The sequence below is a fragment of the Pavona decussata genome, unplaced genomic scaffold (genome assembly GCF_977016875.1).
Source record: "Pavona decussata unplaced genomic scaffold, jaPavDecu1.1 SCAFFOLD_26, whole genome shotgun sequence".
NCBI lineage: Eukaryota > Metazoa > Cnidaria > Anthozoa > Scleractinia > Agariciidae > Pavona > Pavona decussata.
In genome coordinates, this window is record NW_028145449.1 from 1,557,298 (window position 1) to 1,585,161 (window position 27,864).

General features: G+C 38.4%; 1 protein-coding gene across 3 annotated transcripts; it reads right to left on the minus strand.

Annotated features, from left to right (window-relative positions):
- Nucleotides 1–1,428: 1,428 nt before the first annotated feature.
- Nucleotides 1,429–27,864, minus strand: LOC146485461 (schlafen-like protein 1). Of its 3 annotated transcripts, XR_014863397.1 has the most exons (9): nucleotides 27,248–27,864; nucleotides 6,636–6,704; nucleotides 6,113–6,209; nucleotides 5,279–5,354; nucleotides 4,483–4,594; nucleotides 4,153–4,252; nucleotides 3,584–3,667; nucleotides 2,844–3,181; nucleotides 1,429–2,757 (listed from the first exon to the last, which is right to left on the minus strand). XR_014863397.1 is itself a non-coding variant. In XM_085103506.1 (8 exons), the coding sequence occupies exons 1-8, from the start codon at nucleotides 27,466–27,468 to the stop codon at nucleotides 3,092–3,094; spliced, it is 849 nt and encodes a 282-aa protein (XP_084959632.1). In that variant the 5' UTR covers nucleotides 27,469–27,864; the 3' UTR covers nucleotides 1,429–3,091. The 3 variants fall into 3 exon arrangements, 2 of the variants coding, with proteins under 2 accessions (XP_084959632.1, XP_084959633.1); XM_085103506.1 differs by having other exon boundaries at nucleotides 1,429–3,181; XM_085103507.1 differs by lacking the exons at nucleotides 6,636–6,704; nucleotides 27,248–27,864 and adding an exon at nucleotides 6,333–6,594 and having other exon boundaries at nucleotides 1,429–3,181.

Below are 27,864 nucleotides of genomic sequence, written 5' to 3' on the forward strand. Positions count from 1 at the left end.
GTTCTGACCCGTGCAGGTTACAACACTTCAGCATGAAGGTTTTTTAAGTCTCAGGAAGATCATAAAGAATCATACTCAGACCGGGTACCCAGCAACCATTTTAGAGAAAATTAATACTCGAACAGGCCCCACCAAACCCAAAATAGATGGTGGCCTCTGCCTGCACCACCCTTCCTTAACCTCAAAAGATGGTGTCTTTATTGCATGGCCACCCCTATCTGATCCAGCAGTAGAAATTGGCAGTGAGATTCAAACCTCACTTTTCTTGTTTATGTAGCAATGCTGACTCTTGCTAGCTGAATATTTCTGTGTCAACTCAATGTTTAAAGCCAATAAATTTGTCGGTATAATGTTCACGAGATAGGTGGTGACTTCGAAAACCCCCCCGACCCCAGACAAGGGTTGTCCTCTTCGAACAAAATTGTTATCAGTAGTTCCCTAGCTGAATGTCCCTACGTCTATCTTGGTTACTATTTAACGTTCCTGGGACAAATACCCGCTCTTCACTGCCAGCGAGAAAGACTTTTAAGAACTTTGATATTGGCTTCGAGACTCGATCAGCAATTGTATGCTATTTGGAATCAGTCAGCTTCAATAAAGGCTAGTTCGTTTACACCCGATGCGCTGTCAATGGAGTCCCAGAGGATGTCTGGCAAATTAAAGTCAACCAAGTTACCATATTGTCGAACTGGTCACAAACTTCATGCAGAAAATTATCGAATACATCCTCCCAACTTGGGTCTTCATTGGGTGGCCTATAGCAAAAACAGAATAAAATTCTTTGACTAGTAAGCGTAGCAATTTCGGCAAAAATGATATGGAGCTGTTGTAGCTCGGCTTTCGATTCAGGTTTAAATTCTTTGACAGCTGTGAAGGAGGCTGGGAGCAACTACAGAATACAGGGCCACTTTGGGGCGATATGAACTCCACCACCAAGTAGATCAGACCGATCTCTCTCAGAGTTGCTGATATTTTGGTTCAATCATGTCTCATTGACGCATATAACGTCAGAGTTTTCGGCGTACAGCAGGTCCTAGAAGCCATGGAGGTTACACACGGGTTGCGAGTTTGTTGTGCTGTCTTTGTGATAACTTTTTAAGCTTCTGACATTTATCACAAGGCAATTGCTCTTACCAGCACTTGAAGCAGAAACCGTTACCGGGCTAGGATTGATGTCACCAGACATCAAGAGGCGATAGGGAGCATCTGGAGTTGTTGTAGTCACAAATGTGGCACATTTTCATTACATGGCACAGTAATAAGTGTTTACTAAATAGCCAAAAACAGAGAAATAGCAAAGGCTTTCACAGAGCTCTTCGAGTGACGACCTGATTCCCTTAAAAATGTCAACAATCCATCGAAGGAGCAATCATTTTCGGGAAAACGGCAATAAAAATTGTAAGAATGAAATAAGGTAAAGAAGACATCTGATAATTTTGTTTTATTAGGTAAATATAAAATAACATTTATGTATAATTTTTTTCTTTTTACATTAATATTACACCGTTTCAATATTAACACTTTTTACAGCTTGTTTTTTTTTTTTTTTCAAGAACGGCCTTTGACTTAACCTGACATGGTTGATCACAGTAAAAAGGTTATATTTTATTTAATGCCTTTTCTCAATGCCCTTCAGAAATGGCAAAACTCTGGCAAAACTACTCAGTCAAATTCTTGCAATGTTCAAGAAATTGAGAAACTTAAAACAAAGTCTCCGTATCTACAAGCTTGGCAGAGCATAGACAGAAAGTAAGACGAAAAAACTGGGCAGACTGAGACTACAGGTGGCCATGAACCACACGGTTTCAGTAGCAAGACGCACAGTTTAAAGAGTACAGCTTGTCCACTGTAGGGTCCCACCAGCCCCTTGCAGTTTGTAAGATTTTAGCCATATTTATAGCACCATTGATAGACCATGAAAGATTTTAACGGTATACAGTCAACTCTCGCCTTGCGGACACCCCGCTATTACGGACACACACTATTACGGACAAAATCCAGATCCCCGGCGAAAGCTATATAGGGGTTTGACGGAATCTGAGTGACTGAAACTGACTCCCGCTATTACGGAATTACGGACACTTTCGTGGTACAAACATATAACAATTTTATTGTTTTGACCCACACCATGAACTTTGCATGTACCATAAATTGCAGTGTGATGTTCGTCATTTGTCAAAACACACTTCAAAACATTTCTGGAATGTTTAATTTATTTTCGCACCAATCTCTTATTAAAATGGCTCGTACGACAGACTCTGCTTTTTCACTTCAGCTTATGCCTTTTCCTTTCAGACTCTTTAGGAGAGACCAAGCCCTCACCTCAATTCCCAATGACTGCTTAGTTGATTGGCTACTTTTGATAACCTTGTCAAGTCTTAGAAGATATTTTGGTTCGCCACATAACTCATAAATAACTGGAATCTCAAGCCCCGGGCCGCCTCACACCCCGATATTACGGACTCTCGCTATTACGTACACTAAACGATGTTCCGAGGGTGTCTGCTATAACAAGAGTTGACTGTATTTAAAAACTTTGACCTTCTCTAGTCAATTCGTGTTGGTTTTTATCCTTTACGCCACCTTACTTATGAACGGCCATTTTACCATGTTTCGCTGTGCTCACGCGCCGTGGCCATGGCAACATAATAGATACTCCTACAGAGTACAATATGGGATGACTTGTACAACTCTCGACCAATCAGAATTGAGTAATTTCGTTGAGCATACACGTTAGGACTGGAGAAGGCAGTCTCCCTCGCAGCCGTTGTCTCGTCACGCAACGCTCCTGTGGGATGGGAGGAGCGTTGCGTGACGAGACACAAAATGGCTGCGAGGGAGACTATGCAGTAGGTGGTTGTGTGACGTTTGATGCCTTAACAAGGTGACTGATCAAAATGATGGGGCTTAAAAGGTGAACCACACGACTGCTACTCCTCCATCGGACAAAGAATGCACATTAAAGAACTTTAAATGTACTATGTCAAGTTGGTAAACAAACTAATAAGAACCAGCATTTCAAAAGAAGACCTTCTGGTCGAGAATCTATATCATTCCCGAGATATGACCAGCTCATATGTCAATTTCTTTCTTATGCATTCTCAATTTCGCCATCTTCTAATTCAGAAGGTGCAGTCCTTGAGATAGCTGGGCTGAGGAGACTGGCCGTTGATGCAACTTCCTGTAAAATAATAATATAAAAAAGACATTCAATGATTAACAATGTTTGAGTAATGTTATTGATGATACCATTCTAGGACATATCTTTTGTGTCATGGTTTCTTTGGATTGATATAGAAGAGTGTTTTGGAGGATGAAAACGTTTTCTCTGAATTTGCGCTAAGCAAATTGCGAGGTCACCCCTCACGACAACACAGAGATTTAGAATCGCATTACGACAAACAGCAAACGTTAGATTCGCGTTATGTTTCCTTGAAAAAATGATGATGATGATGATGATGATGGATAGAGAAGAACTTTTACCATTACAACTAAAACAAAAGAGTTGCTGCCAGCACTTCCTGTAAAAGCTAAGCTGGGGATCTTCCCGTTACGTCCAAGAATAAATGATTGAAAGACTCACCTCCCTATATTTGGCAATTACAAGGTCTTTGATCTCCTGAGGAATTAGGGGACCAAAGAGTTTCCTTTTCCTGACAACATACACCTATAGAAAACATAAATATCAACGAGCTTTTATTATGCTATTCTTTAACAATGACATTATATTTAACAATTAGATTATGAGACAATTGGATGGACCAAATGTTGCAAAATTTAACAAGTTTCCTGATAATTGGCCATGTTACAGTTGTGTGCTTAGTGACCTGGCCTTGGATTGGAAGCGAGGTTGGGGGTGACCTTGTTTTGATACAGACTTTACTCCTTTTCATATGTTAATGCAAACTAGTTAGCATAAGATTTGCATGATCTACATATGAAAAGCAGTGAGGTTTCTATCAAAACAAGGTCAGCCCCAGCCTCGCTTAGAATCCAAAACCAGGTCACTTTAAGGACACAACTGTAAAATGGGCTACTGCTACAATCCCTGGTATTAGCCATTTCAAGACACGCTTCTGAAAACATTGCCTAGTCTGAGATTGTCTTTAATAATTAATTTCTTCGGTCCCTTTCTTTTCTCTCAACTTTTACCTCTTCAGAAATGTTCATGAACATTTCCCCAATTGGTCCAGCGCCAATTTTAATTTCCATCACGACAAGAGGAGAATGCTCCAACCAAGTGATTACAAATCTATGTAAAAACAAAATGAAAACAATCATCTTGAGATAACAATTTTAATTAACAAAACACAACACACGACTCACTGAGTGACAGTTTTGACTGAACTCAAATTGTGTCAGGTGATAAACCGTCAAACCAAATTTTGACGTTGAAATGTGGCGTGTGCTCTTGCCATAATTTCTTTGGCTCCCCTCTTTCTGGATTTTCTGGATCCACCCATTTAAAATGTTACACCTTACCTGCACAAACTTGGTGATACAGTTGGACGCATTCCCCTAATTTCACGATCCACCTCAAGCTTATAAAGATCCTCCTGCTCCCTTGAATTCAAATTACACCCGACAATCTTACCTACAATGTAAGAAGAAATTTTTAATCACTATTAGTTTAATGTTTGGAGATGTTTTAATGTTTTAAGAGGAGAGAGAGTGAAATAAAACAAAGCTATTATAGAATTGTCTGTTTGATGATCAACAGTACTAGTGCCACCATGTATTACTCACACTAAAATAAACTTAATATCTAAATGGATACAGTTAAAGTAGCACAGATGCATGGCAACTGACAATAAAACATTTATATAATAGAGAGCGGATAGCACAATCTTAATGAAGAGAACAAGACTTTTAAATTCGAAAGACATGTTTCGGCAACTCCTGTGCCATTGTCAGGTTACGGATGGAATTACATTCATTTGATGAATATATAGTGGCAAATTAGAATAACAATGGTATGTTATTCCATCCGTAAACTGACGATGGCACAGGAGTTGCAAAAACATGTCTTTCAAATTTAAAGGTCTTGTTCTCTTCATTAAGATTGTTACAAAATTGCTGCTTTTACGTCCTTTTGATAGACAAGTACAATCTCCAGTGAATGCAGGAGTCTTTATATTTTCACTGTAATACTGTAAAACTGCCAATTGCTCTGAACAAACTGTCAGTCAAAATGACAATGTTGCTGACAGAGGAAGTTTTCAAAGTTACAGACAAATGAAAATCAAGTTTGACTGTAAAATTACAACATTTTACTTACAGGTCCCAGGTTCCACTCCAAATACCAACACTCCACCTTTGGTGTTTAGCAGGCCATTGACATACTTGCTTAATATCTGGAACAGACACAACAGACCTTTATCTGCTTGTTGCCAAGGGAATTAATTGTTATAATTATTATAACGACCAATTAATTGATGTAAGAAGTGTAAATTGTAAGAATTAATAATTTTTATCATAACTAGTTTTTGTGTGTTGCATTAAAATAAAAAAGAATTAAAAAAAAATTATGACTAATTACAAAAGGATGAATAAGCTGGCCAATTAATATATAAAAGCAAGGTTTCTTGGAGTCTATGTTTAATTTACAAATTAACTGCACAAAAACTGGAAAATACTCCATGAATCCTTGAGAGCAAGTATGGGTGAAACAGCTTACAAAGCGCATGCATTGAGGCATGTTAACTTAAGTGCTCACATGCATGCAAAAACTAATTAAAAATCAAATTAAATCATTCTTAAACTCCACCCCAGTACTCCAACACTACGAGATCCAAACTGCATGTAAACAGCCTCTCTTTCTTAATTCTTTTAATTTTTTCTGTAGCACAAGAAAAGTGTGAAGTATGCAACAGATCTGGAAAATTACATATTTTGATCTCAAATAGGGTCTGGTGATGAAGAACTGAGCTGCAACCCCCTTCCCCTCCCACCAAAAATTCCAAGGAGTCACCCATTCCTCCCTTAGGCATTGATCCTACTGACACGGACAGGCCCTTGTAATCAAAGTAAGAAGCTTGAGCATACAAGTCATGTAAGACATAGGATGCAAAATACAAGAATGGTATTCTTATTTAGCAACACTATAACCAACCTGTTTGAAATTTCCAGATGGGAATCCAGGTTTTTCAAAGAAAAAGTGGACAACATTTTCATCATTAACTTTGTATAACATTCCTTTATCCATTTTCCTACAACAAAGTAAATAGGTTGACTGCATCAATCGTTATTTTTCACACATACTTTTTGCAAATAACAGAAAATTTAAAATAAGAATAAGAACTAATTAGGTAGACACACTCCATGCACACTACCTCTCTAGGCATGCACACTCTACTCCGTTCAAAGATCGAGAAATTTAAGTTGCATCTAAAAGACAATGTGGCTAGAATGAAATTAAATGCTGACTGCAGAAGAAGACTGCAGGTCTGCCGGTGTTTGACATTTGAGGGCAAACGGTCATACACCGGATTGTTGACTTTTTCTTTGCTGTTTTGGTATTAAAGCACACGGGGTGAGATCTCTGCAAAACCGAGCCAGCTCGGCTGGTGTAAAATATCAGTTCTAACTTCTAACTTAACTTATACCGATTTTCTAAAATAGAAAAATTTTCTTACCTGTTTTGTGTAAAACTGACCCAAACAGAAGAAATTGGCGAGACTGTCAATTGGCGAACTAAACACGTTCTAGTTCCCAGGACAAAATAGAACGGAAATCAGTGAGGGATTGGGAACTAATAGTTGTCACGCAGTAGCGTGACCGCCGATTCAAGAAATGGCCGATTTTTTTTTTCTTTTATTTTTTCCCTAACCCAATGTCACGCTATCTTTCTAACTAAAACTACCCAGGGGAGGGGGGGGCGGGAACTCCCATATAAAAGTGACGGGGGTGATCATCGTGCCTTTTAGGAGGAGTTAAAATTTTAATTCGTGGTTGGTACCCCTAGCTAAGACCCCTAAGGGTGCTTAATCTAAAATGTCTTCCGTCAGAGATATAATGGTACCTTTTAAGGTATTGAGCCGAAAAGCATCAAAGGAAGTGTTAACTGATTTGTTACCTCTTAGGTCCCCCCCCCCCTCCCCCCACCCCGCCCTTTTGACTATTATCATCTGATACCCACCTTCCGATTAAAGCAACGTGACGTGTTTTGTCCAATGAGAAAACACAGAAAAAAAAAACTCACAAACAAGAGAACTGGGGTAAACCACTACAAATTAAGGAAAAAAAGGTCAAACATTTTTTCAATAGCTTTCATTTAGGGCGAAAACACTGAAAAAAAAAATCGCTTCGGCCAATAGGCGCGATTCAAAATTGCCAAAAAGCGTCGATAAATAGGAGTGGGAGAGAATGTAAGCTATTCGTTGTTGTTACGTTTGGGGGTTAGTAACTTACATTTGGAGGCTAGTTTTCTTACGTTTGGGGGTTAATAATTCTTACGTTTGGGGATTAGTTTTCTTACGTTTCGGGGTAACTAATTCTTATGTTTGGGGGTTAGTTTTCTTCCTTTGGGGATTAGTTTTCTTACGTTTGGGGGTTAGTTTTCTTACCTTTGGGGATTAGTTTTCTTACGTTTGGGGGTTAGTAATTCTTACGTTTGGGGGTTAGTTTTCTTACGTTTCGGGGTAACTAATTCTTATGTTTGGGGATTAGTTTTCTTACGTTTGGGGGTTAGTAATTCTTACGTTTGGGGATTAGTTTTCTTACCTTTGGGGATTAGTTTTCTTACGTTTGGGGGTTAGTAATTCTTACTTTTGGGGGTTAGTTTTCTTACCTTTGGGGATTAGTTTTCTTACGTTTGGGGGTTAGTTTTCTTACGTTTGAAGGTTAGGGATTCTTACCTTTAAAGGTTAGTAATTCTTATGTTTGTGGGTTAGTTTTCTTACGTTTGGGGGTTAGTAATTCTTACGTTTGGGGGTTAGTTTTCTTACCTTTGGGGATTAGTTTTCTTACGTTTGGGGGTTAGTAATTCTTACGTTTGGGGGTTAGTTTTCTTACGTTTCGGGGTAACTAATTCTTATGTTTGGGGATTAGTTTTCTTACGTTTGGGGGTTAGTAATTCTTACGTTTGGGGGCTAGTTTTCTTACGTTTCGGGGTAACTAATTCTTACGCTTGGGGGTTAGTTTTCTTACCTTTGGGGATTAGTTTTCTTACGTTTGGGGGTTAGTTTTCTTACGTTTGAAGGTTAGGGATTCTTACCTTTAAAGGTTAGTAATTCTTATGTTTGTGGGTTAGTTTTCTTACGTTTGGGGGTTAGTAATTCTTACATTTGGGGGTTAGTTTTCTTACGTTTGGGGGTTAGTAATTCAAGCATTTGTGGGTTAGTTTTCTTACGTTTGTGGGTTAGTAATTCTTACATTTGGGGGTTAGGGATTCTTACGTTTGGGGATTAGTTTTCTTAAGTTTGGGGGTTAATAATTCGTACGTTTAGGGGTTAGTTTTCTTACGTTTGGGGGTTAATAATTCTTACGTTTTGGGGTTAGGGATTCAAAGCTTGGGGGTTAGTTTTCTTCCGTTTGGGGGTTAGTAATTCTTAAATTTGGGGGTTAGTTTTCTTACGTTTGGGGATTAGTTTTCTTACGTTTCGGGGTTAATAATTCTTACGTTTGGGGGTTAGTTTTCTTACGTTTCGGGGTTAGTAATTCTTACACTTGGGGGTTAGTTTTCTTACCTCTTGGGTTAGGGATTCTTACGTTTGGGGGTAAGTTTTCTTCCGTTTGGGGGTTAGTAATTCTTACGTTTGGGGGTTAGTTTTCTTACGTTTGGGGGTAAGTAATTCTTACGTTTGGGGATTAGTTTTCTTGTGTTTGAGGAGTTAATAATTCTTACGTTTAGGTGTTAGTTTTTTTACGTTTGGGAGTTAGTAATTCTTACGTTTGGGGGTTCGGGATTCTTACGTTTAGGGGTTAGTTTTCTTACGTTTGGGGGTTAGAGATTCTTACGTTTAGGTGTAAGTTTTTTTACGTTTGGGGGTTAATAATTCTTAAAGTGCCCCTAACCCTTCAATTTGTTTTCTTTTGGTAGATTTCCATATCTTTCAAGAACTCATTTTCGAAAAATTTTTTGCGAAATATCGAATCCTTTTATTTTTTACGGGCGCTAGAAGTGAAGGCAGTCTTGTCGATATTTTCACCTATCGTTCGCATTAGTCCCCTACTCGGCCAAATATGGAGCGTGACGTAAGAAAACGACATCGTGCAAAAATATCCGAAGATTCGCGGTAATGCTTCAATTGTAAACAGAGAAAATGGTTGAAAAATCTGTGGTTTTTGGATGCAGCAACTCTCGAAATATAGAGAAAGGAATCAGTATGCATAAGATTCCTTCTGAATCCTTCTGGTGTCCTTTTCTTACGTCACAGCTAAGAAAGTGTCAAATATCGGGCGCTTCTCATTGGCTCGTTCTTAATGAGCCCACGAGACAAAAATTTTTCTAGCGGGGCTTAAAGCGCGCAAAAATTGAAAAATTTCAGTAACTTTTAGCGCTCGTAAAATAAAAAGGATTCAATACTTCTAAAAAAAATTTTCGAAAATGAGTTCTTCACAGATATGGAAATCTACCAAAAGAAAACAAATTGAAGGGTTAGGGGCACTTTAACTTTGGGCGATAGTTTTTTTACGTTTTGGGGTTAGGGAATCTTACGTTTGGGGGTTAGTTTTCTTACGTTTAGGAGTTAGTAAATCTTATGTTTGGGGGTTAGTTTTCTTACGTTTGGGCGTTAAGGCTTCTTACGTTTGGGGGTTAATTTTCTTACGTTTGGGGCTTAGTAATTCTTACGTTTGGGGGTTAGTAATTCTTACGTTTGGGGGTTAGTTTTCTTACGTTTTAAGGTTAGTTTTCTTACGATTGGAGGCTAGAGATCCTTATGTTTTGAGGTTACTTCTCTTATGTTTGGGGGATAGCATTTCTTACGTTTTGGAGTTAGTTTTCTTACGTTTGTGGACTAGGGATTCCTACGTTTAGGGGTTAGTTTTCTTACGTTTGGGGGTTAGTAATTCATACGTTTAGGGGTTAGTTTTCTTACGTTTAAAGGTTAAGGATCCTTACGTTTGGGGGTTAGTTTTCGTATGTTTGGGGGATAGTAATTCTTACGTTTTGGGGTTAGTTTTCTTCTTTTTGGGGGCTAGTAATTGTTACACTTCGGGGTTAGTTTTCTTACTTTTTGGGGGTTAGTAGTTCTTACATTTGGGGATTACTAATTCTTACGTTTGGGAGTTAGTTTTCTTACGTTTGAGGGTTAGGGATTCTTACTGGTTTGGGGGTTAGTTTTCTTACGTTTGGGGGTTAGGTATTCTTACCTTTGGGGGTTAGTTTTCTTACGTTTAAAGGCTAGTAATTTTCTGGCCCTTGAGGGTTAATAATTTTTACGTTTGGGGGTTAAATTTCTTACGTTTGGGGGTTTATAATTCTAACCTTTGGCGGTTAGTTTTCTTACGTTTTGGGGTTAGGGATTCTTACGTTTTGGGGTTAGTAATTTTTACGTTTGGGGGTTAGTTTTTTTACGTTTAAGGGTTAGAAATTCTTACTGGTTTGGGGGTTATTTTTGTTACGTTTGGGAGATAGGGATTCTTACGTTTTGGGGGTTAGTTTTCGTATGTTTGGGGGATAGTAATTCTTACGTTTTGGGGTTAGTTTTCTTCTTTTTGGGGGCTAGTAATTGTTACACTTCGGGGTTAGTTTTCTTACTTTTTGGGGTTAGTAGTTCTTACGTTGGGGATTACTAATTCTTACGTTTGGGAGTTAGTTTTCTTACGTTTGAGGGTTAGGGATTCTTACTGGTTTGGGGGTTAGTTTTCTTACGTTGGGGGTTAGGTATTCTTACCTTTGGGGGTTAGTTTTCTTAAGTTTAAAGGCTAGTAATTTTCTGGCCCTTGGGGGTTAATAATTTTTACGTTTGGGGGTTTATAATTCTAACCTTTGGCGGTTAGTTTTCTTACGTTTTGGGGTTAGGGATTCTTACGTTTGGGGGTTAGTAATTTTTACGTTTGGGGGTTAGTTTTTTTACGTTTGAGGGTTAGAAATTCTTACTGGTTTGGGGGTTATTTTTGTTACGTTTGGGAGATAGGGATTCTTACGTTTTGGGGGCTAGTTTTCTTACGTTTGGAGGTTAGGGATTCTTACGTTTGGGGGTTAATAATTCTTATGTTTGGGGGTTTGTTTTTTTTGCGTTTTAGCGTTAGGGATTTTTACGTTTGGGGGTTAGTTTTCTTACATTTGGGGGTTAGTATATCTTACGCTTGGGGGTTAGTCTTCTTACGTTTGGGAGTTAGTAAATTTTACGTTTGGGGGTTACTTTTTTTTACGTTTGGGGGTTACTAATAATTACGTTGGTAGGTTAGTTTTTTTACGTTTGGGATTTAAGGATTCTTACGTTTCCGGGGTTAGGGATTCCTACGTTTTGGGGTTCGGGATTCTTACGTTTGGGGGTTAATAATTCTTACGTTTGGAAGTTAGTTTTCGTACGTTTGGGGTCTAGTTTTCTTACGTTTGGGGGTTAGTAATTCTTACATTTGGGGATTAGTTTTCTTACGTTTTGGGGTTAGGGATTCTTAGGTTTGGGGGTTTATTTTCCTTCCTTTGAAGGGTTAGTATTTCTTACGTTTGGGGGTTAGTTTTTTTACGTTTTGGCGTTAGAGATTCTTACGTTTCCGGGTTAGTTTTTTGGGGGTTGGTAATTCTTACGTTTGGGGGTTAGTTTTCTTACGTTTGGGAGTTAGTAATTTTTTCATTTAAGGGTTGGTTTTCTTACTTTTGGGGGTTAGTAATTCTTACGTTTGGGGGTTAGTTTTTTTACGTTTGGGGGTTAGTTATTCTTACGTTTGGGGGTTCGGTGTTCTTACGTTTGGGGGTTAGAGATTGTTACGTTCGGTGGTTAAATTTTTTACTTTTGGGGGTTAATAATTCTTACGTTTAAGGGATAGTTTTCTTACGTTGTGGGGTCAGTAATTATTACGTTTGGGGGTCAGAAATTCTTACGTTTTGGGGGTTAGTTTTTTACGTTTTGGGGTTAGGGATTCATACGTTTGGGGGTTAGTAATTTTTACGTTTTGGGGTTAGTTTTGTTATGTTTGGGGCTTAGTAATTCGTAAGTTTGTGGGTTAGTTCTTTTACGTTTGGGGGTTAGGGATTCTTACGTTTGGGGGTTAATTTTTTAACTTTTGGGGGTTAGTAATTCTTACCTTTGAGGGTTAGTTTTCTTATGTCTACGGGTTAGCTATTTTTACGTTTGGGGGTTATAGATTCTTACGTTTGGAGTTTACTTTTCTTACGTTTGGGGTTAGTAAATCTTACATGTTGGGGTCAGTTTCCTTACCTTTGGGGATTAGTAATTCTCACGTTTGGGGGTTAGTTTTCTTACGTTTGGGAGTTAGCAATTCTTACGTTTGGGGGTTAGTAATTCTTACGTCTGTGGGTTAGTTTTCCTACGTTTAGGGCTTAGTAATTCTTACGTGTGGGGGTTAGTTTTCTTACGTTTGTGAGTTAGTAATTTTTAAGTTTAATAGTTAGTTTTCTCACGTTTCGGGGTTATGGATTCTTACGTTTGGGGGTTAGTCTTCTTACGTTTGGGGGTTAGTAATTCTTATGTTTGAGGAATAGTTTTCTTAGGTTTAGGGGGGTTAGGGATTCCTACGTTTAGGGGTTAATTTTCTTACGTATGGGAGTTAGGGACTCTTACGTTTTGAGTTTAGCTTTCTTCCGTTTGGGGGTTAGTTTTCTTACGTTTGGGAGTTAGTACTTCTTACGTTTGGGGGTTAGTTTTCTTACGTTTGGGAGTTAGGGATTCTTACGTTTGGGGGTTAGTTTTCTTCCGTTGAGGGGTTACTAATTCTTATGTTCGGGGGATAGTAATTCTTACTTTTTGGGGTTAGTTTTCTTTTGTTTGTGGGTTATGGATTACTACGTTTTGGGGTTCGTTTTCTTACGTTTTGAGGTTAGTAATTCTAACGTTTGGGGGACAGTTTTCTTATGTTTGGGGGATAGTAATTCTTACATTTGGAGGTTAGTTTTTTTACGTTTGGGCGTTAGTAATTCTTACCTTTGGGGGTTAGTTTAGTTACGTTTGGGGGTTAAGGATTCGTACGTTTGAGGGTTAGTTTTCTTACGTTTTGGGACTAGTAATTCGTACCTTTGGGGTTTAATTTTCCTATGTTTGCGGGTTAGTAAATCTTACGTTTGGGGGCATGGATTCTTACGTTTGGGTTTAGTAATTCTTCAGTTTGGGTATTAGTTTAACTACGTTTGGGGTTAGTAATTCTTACATTTGGGGGTTAGTTTTCTTACGTTTAAGAGTTAGTAATTCTAACGTCTGGGGTTTAGTTTTCCTATGTTTGGGGCTTAATAAATCTTACATTTGGGGCTTAGTTTTCTCACCTTTGGGGGTTAGTAATTCTTACATTTGGGGGTAAGTAATTCTTACGTTTGGGGGTTAGTAATTCTTACGTTTGGTAAAGTTAGGTTTCTAGCTTAAGTTTGGAGGTTATTAGTTCTTACGTTTGGGGGTTAGTAATTCTTCCCTTTTTGGGGTTAGTTTACTTACGTTTTGGGGTTAGAGATTGTTACGTTTGTTAGTATTCTTACCTTTGAAGGTTAGTAATTCTAACGTTTTTTTTTTTTTTTAATTCTAACGTTTGGGGGCTAGTAATTCTTAAGTTTGAACGATAGTTTTCCGAGTTACGTTTGGGGGTTAGTAATTCTTACGTTTGGGGGATAATTTTTTTACGTTTGGTGGTTAGTAATTCTTCCCTATTCAAGGTTAGTTTACTTACGTTTTGGGGTTAGAGATTGTTAGAGAAAGTTTGGGGGTTAGTTTTCTTTCTTTTGGGGGTTAGTATTCCTTACGTTTGGGGGTTAGTTTTCTTACGTTTGGGGGTTTGGGATTCTTAGTTTTGGGGGTTAGGGATTCTTGCGTTTGGAAGTTAGTTTTTTTACGTTTGAGGGTTAGTAATCTTTATGTTTGGGGGTTAGCTTTTTTACGTTTTGGTGTTAGTAATTCTTACGTTTGGGGGTTAGTTTTTGTTACGTTTGGGGGTTACTAATAATTACGTTTGATGGTTAATTTTTTTACGTTTGGGATTTAAGTATTCTTTCGCTTCCGGGGCTAGGGATTCTTACGTTTTGGGGTTCGGAATTCTTACGTTTGGGGGTTAATAATTATTACGTTTGGGAGTTAGTTTTGTAACGTTTGGGGATTATTTTTCTTACGTTTGGGGGTTAGTAATTCTTACATTTGGGGGTTAGTTTTCTTACGTTTTAAGGTTAGGGATTCTTACGTTTGGCGGTTAATTTTCTTACTTTTGGGGGTTAGTATTTCTTGCGTTTGGGGGTTTGTTTTTTTACGGTTTGGAGTTAGGGATTCTTATGTTTGCGGGTTAGTTTTTTGGGGGTTGGTAAGTTTTACGTTTGGGGGTTAGTTTTCTTACGTTCGGGAGTTAGTAATTTTTTTTATTTAAGGGTTAGTTTTCTTACGTTTGGGGGGTATTAATTCCTACCTTGGGGGGTTAGTTTTCTTATGTTCACGGGTTAGTTATTACGTTTGGGGGTTAGTAATTCTTACCTTTAGGGGTTGATTTTCTTATGTTCCCGGGTTAGTTATTGTTACGTTTGGGGGTTATAGATTCTTACGTTTTGGGGTTAGTTTTTTTACGTTTGAGGGTTAGTAAATCTTACATGTTGGGGTTAGTTTCCTTTTTTTGGGGGGGGGGGAGTAATTCTTATGTTTGGGGGTTAGTTTTCTTACGTTTGGGAGTTAGTAATTCTTACGTTTGGGGGTTAGTTGTTTTTACGTTTGAGGGTTAGTAATTCTTACGTCGGTGGGTTAGTTTTCCTACGTTTAGGGCTTAGTTATTCTTACGTTTATGGGTTAGTTTTCTTACGTTTGGGAGTTAGTAATTCTTACGTTTGGGGGTTAGGAATTTGTACTTTCGGGGGTTAGTTTTCTTTTCTTTGGGGGTTAATAATTCTTACGTTTGAGGGTTAGTTTTCTTACTTTTGTGAGTTAGTAATGCTTACGTTTAAGGGTTAGTTTTCTCACGTTTTAGGGTTAGGGATTCTCACGTTCGGGGTTAGTCTTCTTATGTTTGAGGGTTAGTTTTCTTAGGTTTAGGGGTTAGGGATTCTTACATTTGGGGGTTAGTTTTCTTACGTTTGGGGGTTAGGGATTCTTACGTTTTGAATTTAGTTTTCTTACTTTTGTGGGTTAGTTTTCTTACTTTTGTGAGTTAGTAATGCTTACGTTTAAGGGTTAGTTTTCTCACGTTTTAGGGTTAGGGATTCTCACGTTCGGGGTTAGTCTTCTTACGTTTGAGGGTTAGTAATTCTTATGTTTGAGGGTTAGTTTTCTTAGGTTTAGGGGTTAGGGATTCTTACATTTGGGGGTTAGTTTTCTTACGTTTGGGGGTTAGCGATTCTTACGTTTTGAATTTAGTTTTCTTACTTTTGTGGGTTAGTTTTCTTACGTTTGGGAGTTAGTAATTCTTACGTTTGGGGGTTGGTTTTCTTACGTTTGGGAGTTAGTAATTCTTACGTTTGGGGATTGGTTTTCTTACGTTTGGGAGTTAGTAATTCTTGCGTTTGGCGGTTAATCTTTTTACGTTTGGTGGTTAGTAATTTCTACGTTTGGGGGTTAGTTTTCTTCTGTTAAGGGGTTAGTAATTCTTATGTTTGGGGGATAGTAATTTTACGTTTTGGAATTTGTTTTCTTACGTTTGGGGGTCAGTAATTCTAACGTTTGGGGAACAGAATTCTTACGTTTGGGATTAAGGGATTCTTACGTTTGGGGGTTAGGGATCCTTACGTTTGGAGGTTAGTTTTCTTATGTTTGGGGGATAGTTATTCTTACGTTTGGAGGTTAGTTTTCTTACGTTTGTGGGTTAGTAATTCTTCCCTCTTTGAGGTTAGTTTTCTTACGTCTTGGGGTTAGGGATTTTTATGTTTGAGGATTAGTTTTCTTACGTTTGGGGGCTAGTTTTCTTATGTTTGGGGGATAGTTATTGTTACGTTTAGGGGTTATTAATTCTCAAGTTTGAAGGTTAGTTTTCTTAACTTTGGGGGTTAGTTATTCTTACGGTTGGGGGTTAGTTTTCTTACTTTTGTGAGTTAGTAATTCGCACGTTTAAGGGTTAGTTTTCTTACGTTTTGGGGTTAGGGATTCTTACGTTTGGGGTTAGTCTTCTTACGTTTGAGGGTTAGTAATTCTTATGTTTGAGGGTTAGTTTTCTTAGGTTTAGGGGTTAGGGATTCTTACATTTGGGGGTTAGGTTTCTTACGTTTGGGGATTAGGGATTCTTACGTTTTGAATTTAGTTTTCTTACTTTTGTGGGTTAGTTTTCTTACGTTTGGGAGTTAGTAATTCTTACGTGTGGGGGTTGGTTTTCTTACGTTTGGGAGTTAGTAATTTTTGCGTTTGGGGGTTAATCATTTTACGTTTGGGGGTTAGTTTTCTTACGTTTGGGATTTGGGGATTCTTATGTTTAGGGGTTAGTTTTCTTCCGTTAAGGGGTTTTCTTACGTTTGGGAGTTAGTAATTCTTACGTTTGGGGATTGGTTTTCTTACGTTTGGGAGTTAGTAATTCTTGCGTTTGGCGGTTAATCTTTTTACGTTTGGTGGTTAGTAATTTCTACGTTTGGGGGTTAGTTTTCTTCTGTTAAGGGGTTAGTAATTCTTATGTTTGGGGGATAGTAATTTTACGTTTTGGAATTTGTTTTCTTACGTTTGGGGGTTAGTAATTCTAACGTTTGGGGAACAGAATTCTTACGTTTGGGATTAAGGGATTCTTACGTTTGGGGGTTAGGGATCCTTACGTTTGGAGGTTAGTTTTCTTATGTTTGGGGGATAGTTATTCTTACGTTTGAAGGTTAGTTTTCTTACGTTTGTGGGTTAGTAATTCTTCCCTCTTTGAGGTTAGTTTTCTTACGTCTTGGGGTTAGGGATTTTTATGTTTGAGGATTAGTTTTCTTACGTTTGGGGGCTAGTTTTCTTATGTTTGGGAGATAGTTATTGTTACGTTTAGGGGTTATTAATTCTCAAGTTTGAAGGTTAGTTTTCTTAACTTTGGGGGTTAGTTATTCTTACGGTTGGGGGTTAGTTTTCTTACTTTTGTGAGTTAGTAATTCGCACGTTTAAGGGTTAGTTTTCTTACGTTTTGGGGTTAGGGATTCTTACGTTTGGGGTTAGTCTTCTTACGTTTGAGGGTTAGTAATTCTTATGTTTGAGGGTTAGTTTTCTTAGGTTTAGGGGTTAGGGATTCTTACATTTGGGGGTTAGGTTTCTTACGTTTGGGGATTAGGGATTCTTACGTTTTGAATTTAGTTTTCTTACTTTTGTGGGTTAGTTTTCTTACGTTTGGGAGTTAGTAATTCTTACGTGTGGGGGTTGGTTTTCTTACGTTTGGGAGTTAGTAATTTTTGCGTTTGGGGGTTAATCATTTTACGTTTGGGGGTTAGTTTTCTTACGTTTGGGATTTGGGGATTCTTATGTTTAGGGGTTAGTTTTCTTCCGTTAAGGGGTTTTCTTACGTTTGGGGGTTAGTAATTCTAACGTTTGGGGAACAGTTTTCTTACGTTTGGGATAAAGGGATTATTACTTTTGGGGGTTAGGGATCCTTACGTTTGGGGGTTAGTTTTCTTATGTTTGGGGGATAGTTATTCTTACGTTTGGAGGTTAGTTTTCTTACGTTTGGGGGTTAGTTATTCTTACGTTTGAAGGTTAGTTTTTTTCAAGTTTGGGGGTTAGTTTTCTTACGTTTAAGGATTAGTAATTTATACGTTTGGAAGTTAGTTTTATTACGTTTTGGGGTCAGTAATTCTTACCTTGGGGGTTTAGTTTTATTACGGTTGGGGGGTAAAGGATTCTTACGTTTGAGGGTTAGTTTTCTTGGGTTTTGGCTAGTAATTCTTACCTTTGGGGGTTAGTTTTCCTATGTTTGCGGGTTAGTAATTCTTACCTTTGGGGGCATGGATTCTTACTTTTGGAGGTTAGTTTTCTTACGTTTGTCGTTTAGTAATTCTTCAGTTTGGGTATTAGTTTTCCTACGTTTGGGGTTAGTAATTCTTACATTTGGGGGTTAGTTTTCTCACGTTTAGGGGTTAGTAATTCTAACTTCTGGGGGTTAGTTTTTCTACGTTTGGGGCTTAATAAATCTTACATTTGGGGCTTACTTTTCTCACCTTTGGGGGTTGATAATTCTTACGTTTGGGGTTTAGTTTTCTTACGTTTAGGAGTTAGTACTTTTCACGTTTGGGGGTTAGTTTTCTTACATTTGGGGGTTAGTAATTGTTATGTTGGGGGGTTAGTTTTCTTATGTTTGGGGGTTAGGAATTCTTACGTTTGGAGGTTAGTTTACTTACGTTTGGGGGTTAGGGTTCGTTATGTTTTGGGGTTAGTTCTCTTATGTTTGAGGGATAGTAATTGTTACGATTTGGGGTTTGTTTTCTTACATTTGGGGGTAAGTAATTCTTACGTTTGGGGGTTAGTAATTCTTACGTTTGGTAGTTAGTTTTCTTACGTTTGGGGGTTAGGGATCCTTACGTTTGGGGATTAGTTTTCTTACGTATGGGGGCTAAAAATTCTTAAGTTTGAACGTTAGTTTTTTTAAGTTTGGGCGTTATTAGTTCTTACGTTTAGGGGTTAGTGTTGTCACGTTTAGGGGTTAGTTTTTCTTACTTTTTGGGGTTATTTATTCTTACGTTTGGGAGTTAGGGATTCTCACGTTTGGGGTTAGTTTTTTTACGTTTGGGGTTAGGGATTCTTACGTTTGGCGGTTAGTTTTCTTACGTTTGGGGGTTAGTAAGTCTTACGTTTGGGGTTTGTTTTCTTATGTTTGGTGGTTCGGGGTTCTTACGTTTAGGGGCTAGGGATTTTTACCTTTGGGGGTTAGTTTTCTAACGTTTGGGGTTTAGTGATTCTTACTCTTCAAGGGTGGTTTTGTTACGTTTTGGGGGTAGTTTTCCTAAGTTGAAAGATTAGGGATTCTTACGGTTGGTGGTTAGTTTTCTTACGTTTAGGGGTCACATTACTTACGTTTGTGGGTAACTATTTCTTACGTTGAGGGGTTAGTTTTGTTACGGTTCGGGGTTAGGGATTCTTACGTTTGGGGGTTAGTTTTCTTACGTTTGGAGGTTAGTTGTTCTTATGTTTGGGGTTTAGTAATTCTTACCTTTGGGGATTAGTTTTCTTACGTTTTGGGTTTAGGGATTCTTACGTTTAGGGGTTAGTTTTCCTACGTTTGGGGGTTAGTAATCCTTATGTCTGGGCGTTTTGTTTCTTACGTTTAAGGGTTCGAGATTCTTAGTTCTGGGGGTTAGGGATTCTTACGTTTGGAAGTTACTTTTCTTACGTTTGGGGGTTAATAATTCTTACGTTTGGGGGTTAGTTTTCTTACGTTTGGGGGTTAGTAATTCTTACGTTTGGGGGTTAGTAATTCTTACGTTTAGGGGTTAGGGATTCTCACGTTTGTGGGTTAGTTTTCTTACGTTTGGGGGTTAGTAAATCGTACGTTTGGGGGTTAATTTACTTACGTTTGGGGGTTTGTAATTTTAACGTTTTGGAGTTAGTTTTTTTACGTTTAGAGATTATGTATTCTTACGTTTCAGGGTTAGTAATTATTACGTTTGGTTGTTAGTTTTTTTACGTTTAGGGGTTATTGATTCTTAAAGTTGGGGGTTAGTTTTCTTACGTTTTGGGGTTAGTAATTCTTACGTTTTGGGAGTGAGTATTTTTACGTTTAGGGGTAAGGGATTCTTATGTTTGGGGTTAGTTTCCTTAAGTTTAGGGGTTAGTTTCTTTTACGTTTGGGTGTTAGTTTTTTTACGTTTGGGGGTTAGGGATTCTTACCTTTTGTTGTTAGTTTTCTTACGTTTGTGGGTTTGGGATTCTTATGCTTGGGTGTTAGATTTTTACGTTTGGGATCTAGGGATTCTTTCGCGTTTGGGGGTTAGTAATTCTAACGTTTGGGGGTTAGTAATTCCTACGTTTGGATGTTAGTTTTCTTAAGTTTGGGGGTTAGTAATTCTTACGTTTAGGAATTAGTTCTTTTTCGTTTGGGCGTTAGTGTTCTTACCTTTTGGGTGAGGAATTTTTTTTTGTGGGGTTAGTTTTCTTACCTTTGAGGGTTAGGGATTCTTACCTTTGGGGGTTAGTAATTCTTACGTTTGGGGTTTAGTTTTCTTACGTTTCGGGGTAAGTAATTGTTACGTTTGGGGGTTAGTTTTCTTACGTTTGGGGGTTAAGGATTCTTACATTTGGGGTTAGTTTTCTTACGTTTGGGGGTTAGGGGTTTTTTACGTTTGGAGGTTAGTTTTCTTACGTTTGTGGTTAGTAATTCTTACGTTTGGGGGTTAGACTACTTATGTTTGGGGATAAGTAATTTTTATGCTTTGGGGTTAGGGATTCTAACGTTTGGGAGTTAGTTTTCTCACGTTTAGGGGATAGTTTTTCTTACTATTGGGGGTTAGTTATTCTTACGTTTGGGAGTTAGGGATTCTTACGTTTGGGGTTAGTAATTAATCCCAAAACGTATTAAAACTAACCCCCAAACGTACGAATCCCTAACCCCCAAACGTAGAAAAGTAACCCCCAAACGTAAGAATTACTAACCCCCAAACGTAAGAAAACTAACCCCCAAACGTAAGAATCCCTAACCCCCAAACGTAGAAAACTAACACCCAAACGTAAGAATCCCTAACCCCAAAACGTAAGAAAAATAACCCCCAAACGTAAGAATCCTTAACCCCCATGCCAAACGTAGAAAACTAACCCCCAAACGTAAGAAAACTAACCCCCAAACGTAAGAATCCCTAACCCCCAAAAGTAAGAATCCCTTACCCCTAGACGTAGAAAACTAAGACCTCAAAACGTATTAGTAATTCTTACGTGTTGGGTTAGTTTTCTTATGTTTGGGGGTTAGTCTTCTTTCGTTTTGGGGTTGTGGCTTTTTATGTTTTGGGGTTAGTTTTTTACGTTCGGGGGTTAGTAATTCTTACGTTTGGGGGTTAGTTTTCTTACGTTTGGGAGTTAGGGATTCTTACCTTTGTGGGTTAGTTTTCTTACGTTTGGGGTTTAGTAATTCTTACTTTTAGGGGTTAGTTTTCTTACGTTTTAGGGTTTGTAATTCTTACGTTTAGGAGTTAGTAATTTTTATGTTTGGGGGTTAATTTTCTTACGTTCGGGAGTTAGTATTTCTTACGTTTGGGGGTTAGTTTTTTTACGTTTTAAGGTTAGTTTTCTTACGTTTGGGGGTTAGGGATCCTTATGTTTTGGGGTTACTTCTCTTATGTTTGGGGGATAGTATTTCTTACGTTTTGGGGTTAGTTTTTTTACGTTTGTGGGCTAGGGATTCCTACGTTTATATTAGCGGTTAGTTTTCTTACATTTGGGGGTTAGTAATTCATACGTTTAGGGGTTAGTTGTCTTACGTTTGGGGGTTAAGGATCCTTACGTTTTGGGGTTGGTTTTTGTATGTTTGGGGAATAGTAATTGTTACACTTCGGGGTTAGTTTTCTTACTTTTTGGGGTTAGTAATTCTTACGTTTGGGGATAAGTAATTCTTACGTTTGGGAGTTAGTTTTCTTACGTTTGATGGTTAGGGATTCTGACTTGTTTGGGGGTTAGTTGTCTTAAGTATGGGGGCTAGGTATTCTAACCTTTGGCGGTTAGTTTTCTTACGTTTTGGGGTTAGGGATCCTTACGTTTGAGGGTTAGTAGTTTTTACGTTTGAGGTTTAGTTTTTTCACGTTTGGGGGCTAGTAATTCTTACGTTTGGGGGTTCGTAATTCTTACGTTTGGGAGTTAGTTGTTTTACGTTTGAGGGTTAGGGATTCTTACTTGTTTGGGGGTTAGTTTTCTTACGTTTGGGAGATAGGGATTCTTACGTTTTGAGGGTTAATTTTCTTACGTTTGGAGGTTAAGGATTCTTACGTTTGGGGGTTAATTTACTTAAGTTTGGGGGTTAGTAATTCTTACGTTTGGGGGTTAATAATTCTTATGTTTGGGGGTTTGGTTTTTTGCGTTTTAGAGTTAGGGATTTTTACGTTTAGTTGTTAGTTTTCTTACATTTGGGGGTTAGTAATTCTTACGCTTGGAGGTTAGTTTTCTAATGTTTGGGAGTTAGTAAATTTTGCGTCTGGGGGTTAGTTTTTTTTACGTTTGGGGGTTACTAATAATTACGTTTGATGGTTTTACGTTTTTTACGTTTTACGTTTGGGATTTAAGGATCCTTACGTCTGGGGGTAAGTAATTCTTACGTTTTGGGGTTCGGGATTCTTACGTTTGGGTGTTCATAATTCTTACGTTTGGGAGTTAGTTTTTTTACGTTTGGGGGTTAGTTTTCTTACGTTTGGGGGTTAGTAATTCTTACGTTTGGGGGCTAGTTTTTTTACGTTTTGGGGTTAGGGATTCTTACGTTGGGGGGTTAGTTTTCTTACCTTTGGGGGATAAGTATTTCTTACGTTTGGGGGTTAGTAATTCTTACGTTTGGGGGTTAGTTTTCTTACGTTTGGGGGTTAGAGATTCTAACGTTCAGTGGTTAAATTTTTTACGTTTGGGGGTTAATAATTCTTACGTTTAAGGGATAGTTTTCTTACGTTTGGGGGTCAGTAATTATTACGTTTGGGGGTTAGAATTTCTTACGGTTGGGGGTTAGTTTTGTTATGTTTAGGGCTTAGTAATTCTTACGTTTGTGGGTTAGTGTTTTTACGTTTGGGGGTTATTTTTTTACATTTGGGGGTTAGTAATTCTTACCTTTGGGGGTTAGTTTATTATGTTTGCGGGTTAGTTATTTTTACGTTTGGGGGTTATAGATTCTTACGTTTGGAGGTTAGTTTTCTTACTTTTGGGGGTTAGTAAATCTCACATGTTGGGGTTAGTATCCTTACCTTTCGGGGTTAGTAATTTTTACTTTTGGGGGTTAGTTTTCTTACGTTTGGCAGTTAGTAATTCTCAGGTTTGGGGGTTAGTTTTCTTTTGTTTGGGGGTTAGTAATTCTTACGTCTGTGGGTTAGTTTTCCTACGTTTAGGGCTTAGTAATTCTTACGTGTGGGGGTTAGTTTTCTTTCGTTTGGGAGTTAGTAATTCTTACGTTTGAGGGTTAGAGATTCGTACGTTTGGGTTTAGTTTTCTTACTTTTGGAGGTTAGTAATTCTTACGTTTGAGGGTTAGTTTTCTTACGTTTGGGGTTAGTAATTCTTAAGATTAATAGTTAGTTTTCTCACGTTTCGGGGTTAGGGATTCTTACGTTTGGGGGTTAGTCTTTTTACGTTTGGGGGTTAGTAATTCTTATGTTTGAGGAATAGTTTTCTTAGGTTTGGGGGTAAGGGATTCTTACGTTTTGAGTTTAGTTTTCTTCCGTTTGGGGGTTAGTTTTCTTACGTTTGGCTTTTAGTAATTCTTACGTTTGGGGGTTAGTTTTCTTACGTTTGGGAGTTAGGGATTCTTACGTTTGGGGGTTAGTTTTCTTCCGTTTAGGGGTTAGTAATTTTTTTGTTCGCGGGATAGTAATTCTTACGTTTTGGGGTTAGTTTTAATTTGTTGTTGGGTTAGGAATTCCTACGTTTTGGGGTTAGTAATTCTAACGTTTGGGGGACAGTTTTCTTACGTTTGGGATTTAGGAATTCTTACGTTTGGGGCTTAGGAATCTTTACGTTTTGGGGTTAGTTTTCTTATGTTTGGGGGATAGTAATTCTTACCTTTGGAGGTTAGTTTTCTTATGTTTGGGGGTTAGTAATTCTTACGCTTGGGGTTTAGTTTTTTTAAGTTTCATCATCATTTGGTCCTTTTCCCTTTAAGGGAAATGGGGCCTTGCGTTCTTTCTCTCCAAGTGTCACGGTTTCTGGCACAGTTACTTGCTTCCGTCCATCCATTGAACCCAAGTTCTCCTCTTTCCTTCTCAACTGTTCTTCTCCATGTCTCTCTGGGTCTACCTCTCCTACGTTTTCCTTCTGGTGTCCAGGTTAGAGCTATTCTTGGGTTCTCATTTGCCTTCATCATTAGTATATGCCCGATCATTTTTTAGTTTTTTTAAGTTTGGGGTTTAGTAATTCTTACGTTTGGGGGTTAGTTTTTTATACGTTTGGGAGTTAATAATTCTTAAGTTTTGGGGGTTAGTTTTCTTACGTTTGGGGGCTAGTAATTCTTACGTTTAGGGGTTAGTTTTCTTACGTTTGGGGGTTCGGGATTCTTGATTTTAGGGGCTAGGGATTCTTACCCTTGGAAGTTAGGTTTCTTACGTTTGGGGGTTAATAATTCTTATGTTTAAGGGTTAGTGTTCTTACGTTTGGGGGTTAGTGTTCTTACGTTTGGGGGTTAGTGTTTTTACGTTTGGGGATTAGTAATTCTTACGTTTGGGGGTTACGGATTCTTACGTTTGTGGGTTAGTTTTCTTACGTTTGGAGGTTAGTTTTCTTACGTTTGGGGGTTGGTAATTTTAACGTTTTGGGGTTAGTTTTCTTACGTTTGGAGATTACGTTTCGGGGTTAGTAATTTTTACCTTTCGTTGTTAGTTTTCTTACGTTTGGGGGTTAGGGATTCTTACCTTTTGTTGTTAGTTTTCTTACGTTTGTGGGTTTGGGATTCTTATGTTTGGGTCTTAGTTTTTTACGTTTGGGAGTTAGGGATTCTTTCGTTTGCGGGTTAGTAATTCTAACGTTTGGGGGTGTGTAATTCCTACGTTTGGGGGTTAGTTTTCTTACGTTAGGGGGTTACTAATTCTTACGTTTAGGGGTTAGTGCTTTTACGTTTGGGCGTTAGTGTTCTTACCTTTTGGGGTGAGGAATTTTCTTTTGTGGGGTTAGTTTTCTTACCTTTGAGGGTTAGGGATTCTTACGTTTGGGGTTTAGTTTTCTTACGTTTCGGGGTAAGTAATTCTTACGTTTGGGGGTTAGTTTTCTTACGTTTGGGGGTTAAGGATTCTCACGTTTGGGGGTTAGTTTTTCTACGTTGGGAGGTTAAGGATTTTTTACGTTTGGGGGTTAGATTACTTATGTTTGGGGATAAGTAATTCTTACGCTTTGGGGTTAGGGATTCGTACGTTTGGAAGTTAGTTTTCTCACGTTTAGGGGTTAGTTTTTCTTTTTTGGGGGTGTTAGTTATTCTTACGTTTGGGAGTTAGGATTCTTACGTTTGGGGTTAGTTTTTTTACGTTTGGGGTTAGGAATGTTTATGTTTGGCGGTTAGTTTTCTTATGTTTGGGGGTTAGTTATTCTTACGTTTAAGGGTTAGTCCTTTTACGTTTGGGCGTTAGTGTTCTTACCTTTTGGGGTTAGTAAATCGTATGTTTGGGGGTTTGTAATTTTAACGTTTTGGGGTTAGTTTTCTTACGTTTGGAGATTAGGTATTCTTACGTTTTGGGGTTAGTAATTATTACGTTTGGTTGTTAGTTTTCTTACGTTTAGGGATTAGGGATTCTTAAAGTTGGGGGTTAGTTTTCTTACGTTTTGGGGTTAGTAATTCTTACGTTTGGGGGTTAGTTTTCCTACGTTTGGGGGTTAGGGATTTTTTACGTTTGGGGGTTTGTTTTCTTACGTTTGTGGTTAGTAATTCTTACTTTTTGGGGTTAGATTACTTATGTTTGGGGATAAGTAATACTTACGTTTTGGGGTTAGGGATTCTTACGTTTGGAGTTAGTTTTTTTCATTTGGGGTTAGGGATGTTTACGTTTGGCGGTTAGTTTTCTTACGTTTGGGGGTTAGTAAGTCTTACGTTTGGGGTTAGTTTTCTTATCTTTGGGGGTTCGGGATTCTTACGTTTGGGGGTTAGTAAATCTTACGTTAGGGGATTAATAAATCTTACGTTTCGGGTTAGTTTTTTTCATTTCGGGGTTAGTAATTATTACGTTTTGGAGTCTTAGTCTTCTACGTTTGGGGGTAAGGGATTCTTATGTTTGGGGGTTAGGGGTTCTGACGTTTGTGGGTTATTTTTCTTACGTTTTGGGGGTTAGGGATTCCTACGTTTGGGGGTTAGGGATTCTTACGTTTGGGGGTTAGTTTTCTTACGTTTGGGGTTAGTAATTCTTACGTTTAGGGGTTAGTTCTTTTACGTTTGGGCGTTAGTGTTCTTACCTTTTGGGGTGAGGAATTTTTTTTTGTGGGATTAGTTTTCTTACGTTTGAGGGTTAGGGATTCTTACGTTTGGGGGTTAGTAATTCTTATGTTTAGGGTTTAGTTTTCTTACGTTTCGGGGTAAGTAATTCTTACGTTTGGGGGTTAGGGATTTTTTACGTTTGGGGGTTAGTTTTCTTACGTTTGTGGTTAGTAGTTCTTACGTTTTGGGGTTAGATTACTTATGTTTGGGGATAAGTAATTCTCACGCTTTGGGGTAAGGGATTCTTACGTTTGGGAGTTAGTTTTCTCACGTTTAGGGGTTAGTTTTTCTTACTTTTGGGTGTTAGTTATTCTTACGTTTGGGAGTTAGGGATTCTTATGTTTGGGGGTAGGAATGTTTACGTTTAGCGGTTAGGTCTTCTACGTTTGGGGGTTAGTAAGTCTTACGTTTGGGGTTAGTTTTCTTATGTTTAGGGGTTCGGGATTCTTACCTTTGGGGGTTAGTAAATCTTACGTTAGGGGATTAATAAATCTTACGTTTCGGGTTAGTTTTTTTCTTTTCGGGGTTAGTAATTATTACGTTTTGGAGTCTTAGTTTTCTACGTTTGGGGGTTAGGGATTCTTACGTTTGTGTGTTATTTTTCTTACGTTTGGGGGTTAGGGAATCTTACGTTTGGGGGTTAGTTTTCTTACGTTTGGGGGTTAGTAATTCTTACGTTTGGGGGTTAGTTTTAGTACGTTTTGGGGTTAGTAATTCTTACGTTTTGGGTTAGTTTTCTTACGTTTGGGGGTTAGTCTTCTTTCGTTTTGGGGGTTGTGGCTTTTTATGTTTTGGGGTTAGTTTTTTACGTTTGGGGGTTAGTAACTCTTACGTTTGGGGGCTAGTTTTTTCAGGTTTTGGAGTTAGGGATTCTTTCGTTAGGGGGTTAGTTTTCTTACGTTTGGGAGTTAGGGACTCTTACCTTTGTGGGTTAGTTTTCTAACGTTTGGGGGTTAGTAATTCTTACTTTTAGGGGTTAGTTTTCTTACGTTTTGGGGTTTGTAATTCTTACGTTTGAGGGTTAGTTTTCTTACGCTTGGGGGTTAGTTTGTGAGTTTGAATTTATAGAGGAAACGTATTGGAATGTCGAAAATCCTTATATTATCGTACTAGATTGCGATAAATATTCTCATTTAACATTAAAATAAACGTATTTTAACCTTAAATGTTGTGTGTTGTCGTTCTTGAGGTTGAAGACGGCGATTTTAGCGATTCGAAGGGTTCGGCGTCCACTCGAGTGTAATAGAAGAGAGACAAGGGAGGAAAGCTCCCAGTCGGACCGATCCAGCGCCGAGCCGAAATTCACGAACAAATCATCATCGCACGGGTTCCAAACCACGCACCAGGTAAGTTGAAAGTGCCACCTGTCATCTCGTACCATTTGATTTGAAATCTGTCGAAAACTTTTACAGGCAAACCTAAAATGAAAACGAAAAATTCAGCGATCCAAGCTAGATGGATGCGTAGCTGGACTTTCGTGTGCCGACTGAAAACTGTCACGCTCTCGCTGATCGGATGATTTTAAAGGGCATTGATTTCAAACAGCGTGACAGTTTGCTGTTTGCTCCTCGCTGATTGGATGATTTCAAAGGGCATTGATTTCAAACAGCGTGACAGCCTAAGCTTGCTACGTTCCCACATGTGAATCAAGCACAAGAAAATGAGGCATACGCAAGCGCAGTAACGTTGGAGGAGTTCTGGAAACTCATTCAAGATGGCGGACGACGAACAAGTTGTGCTTGTGCTTACCTCACGCCCGGCCGGTTCCCACTTATGA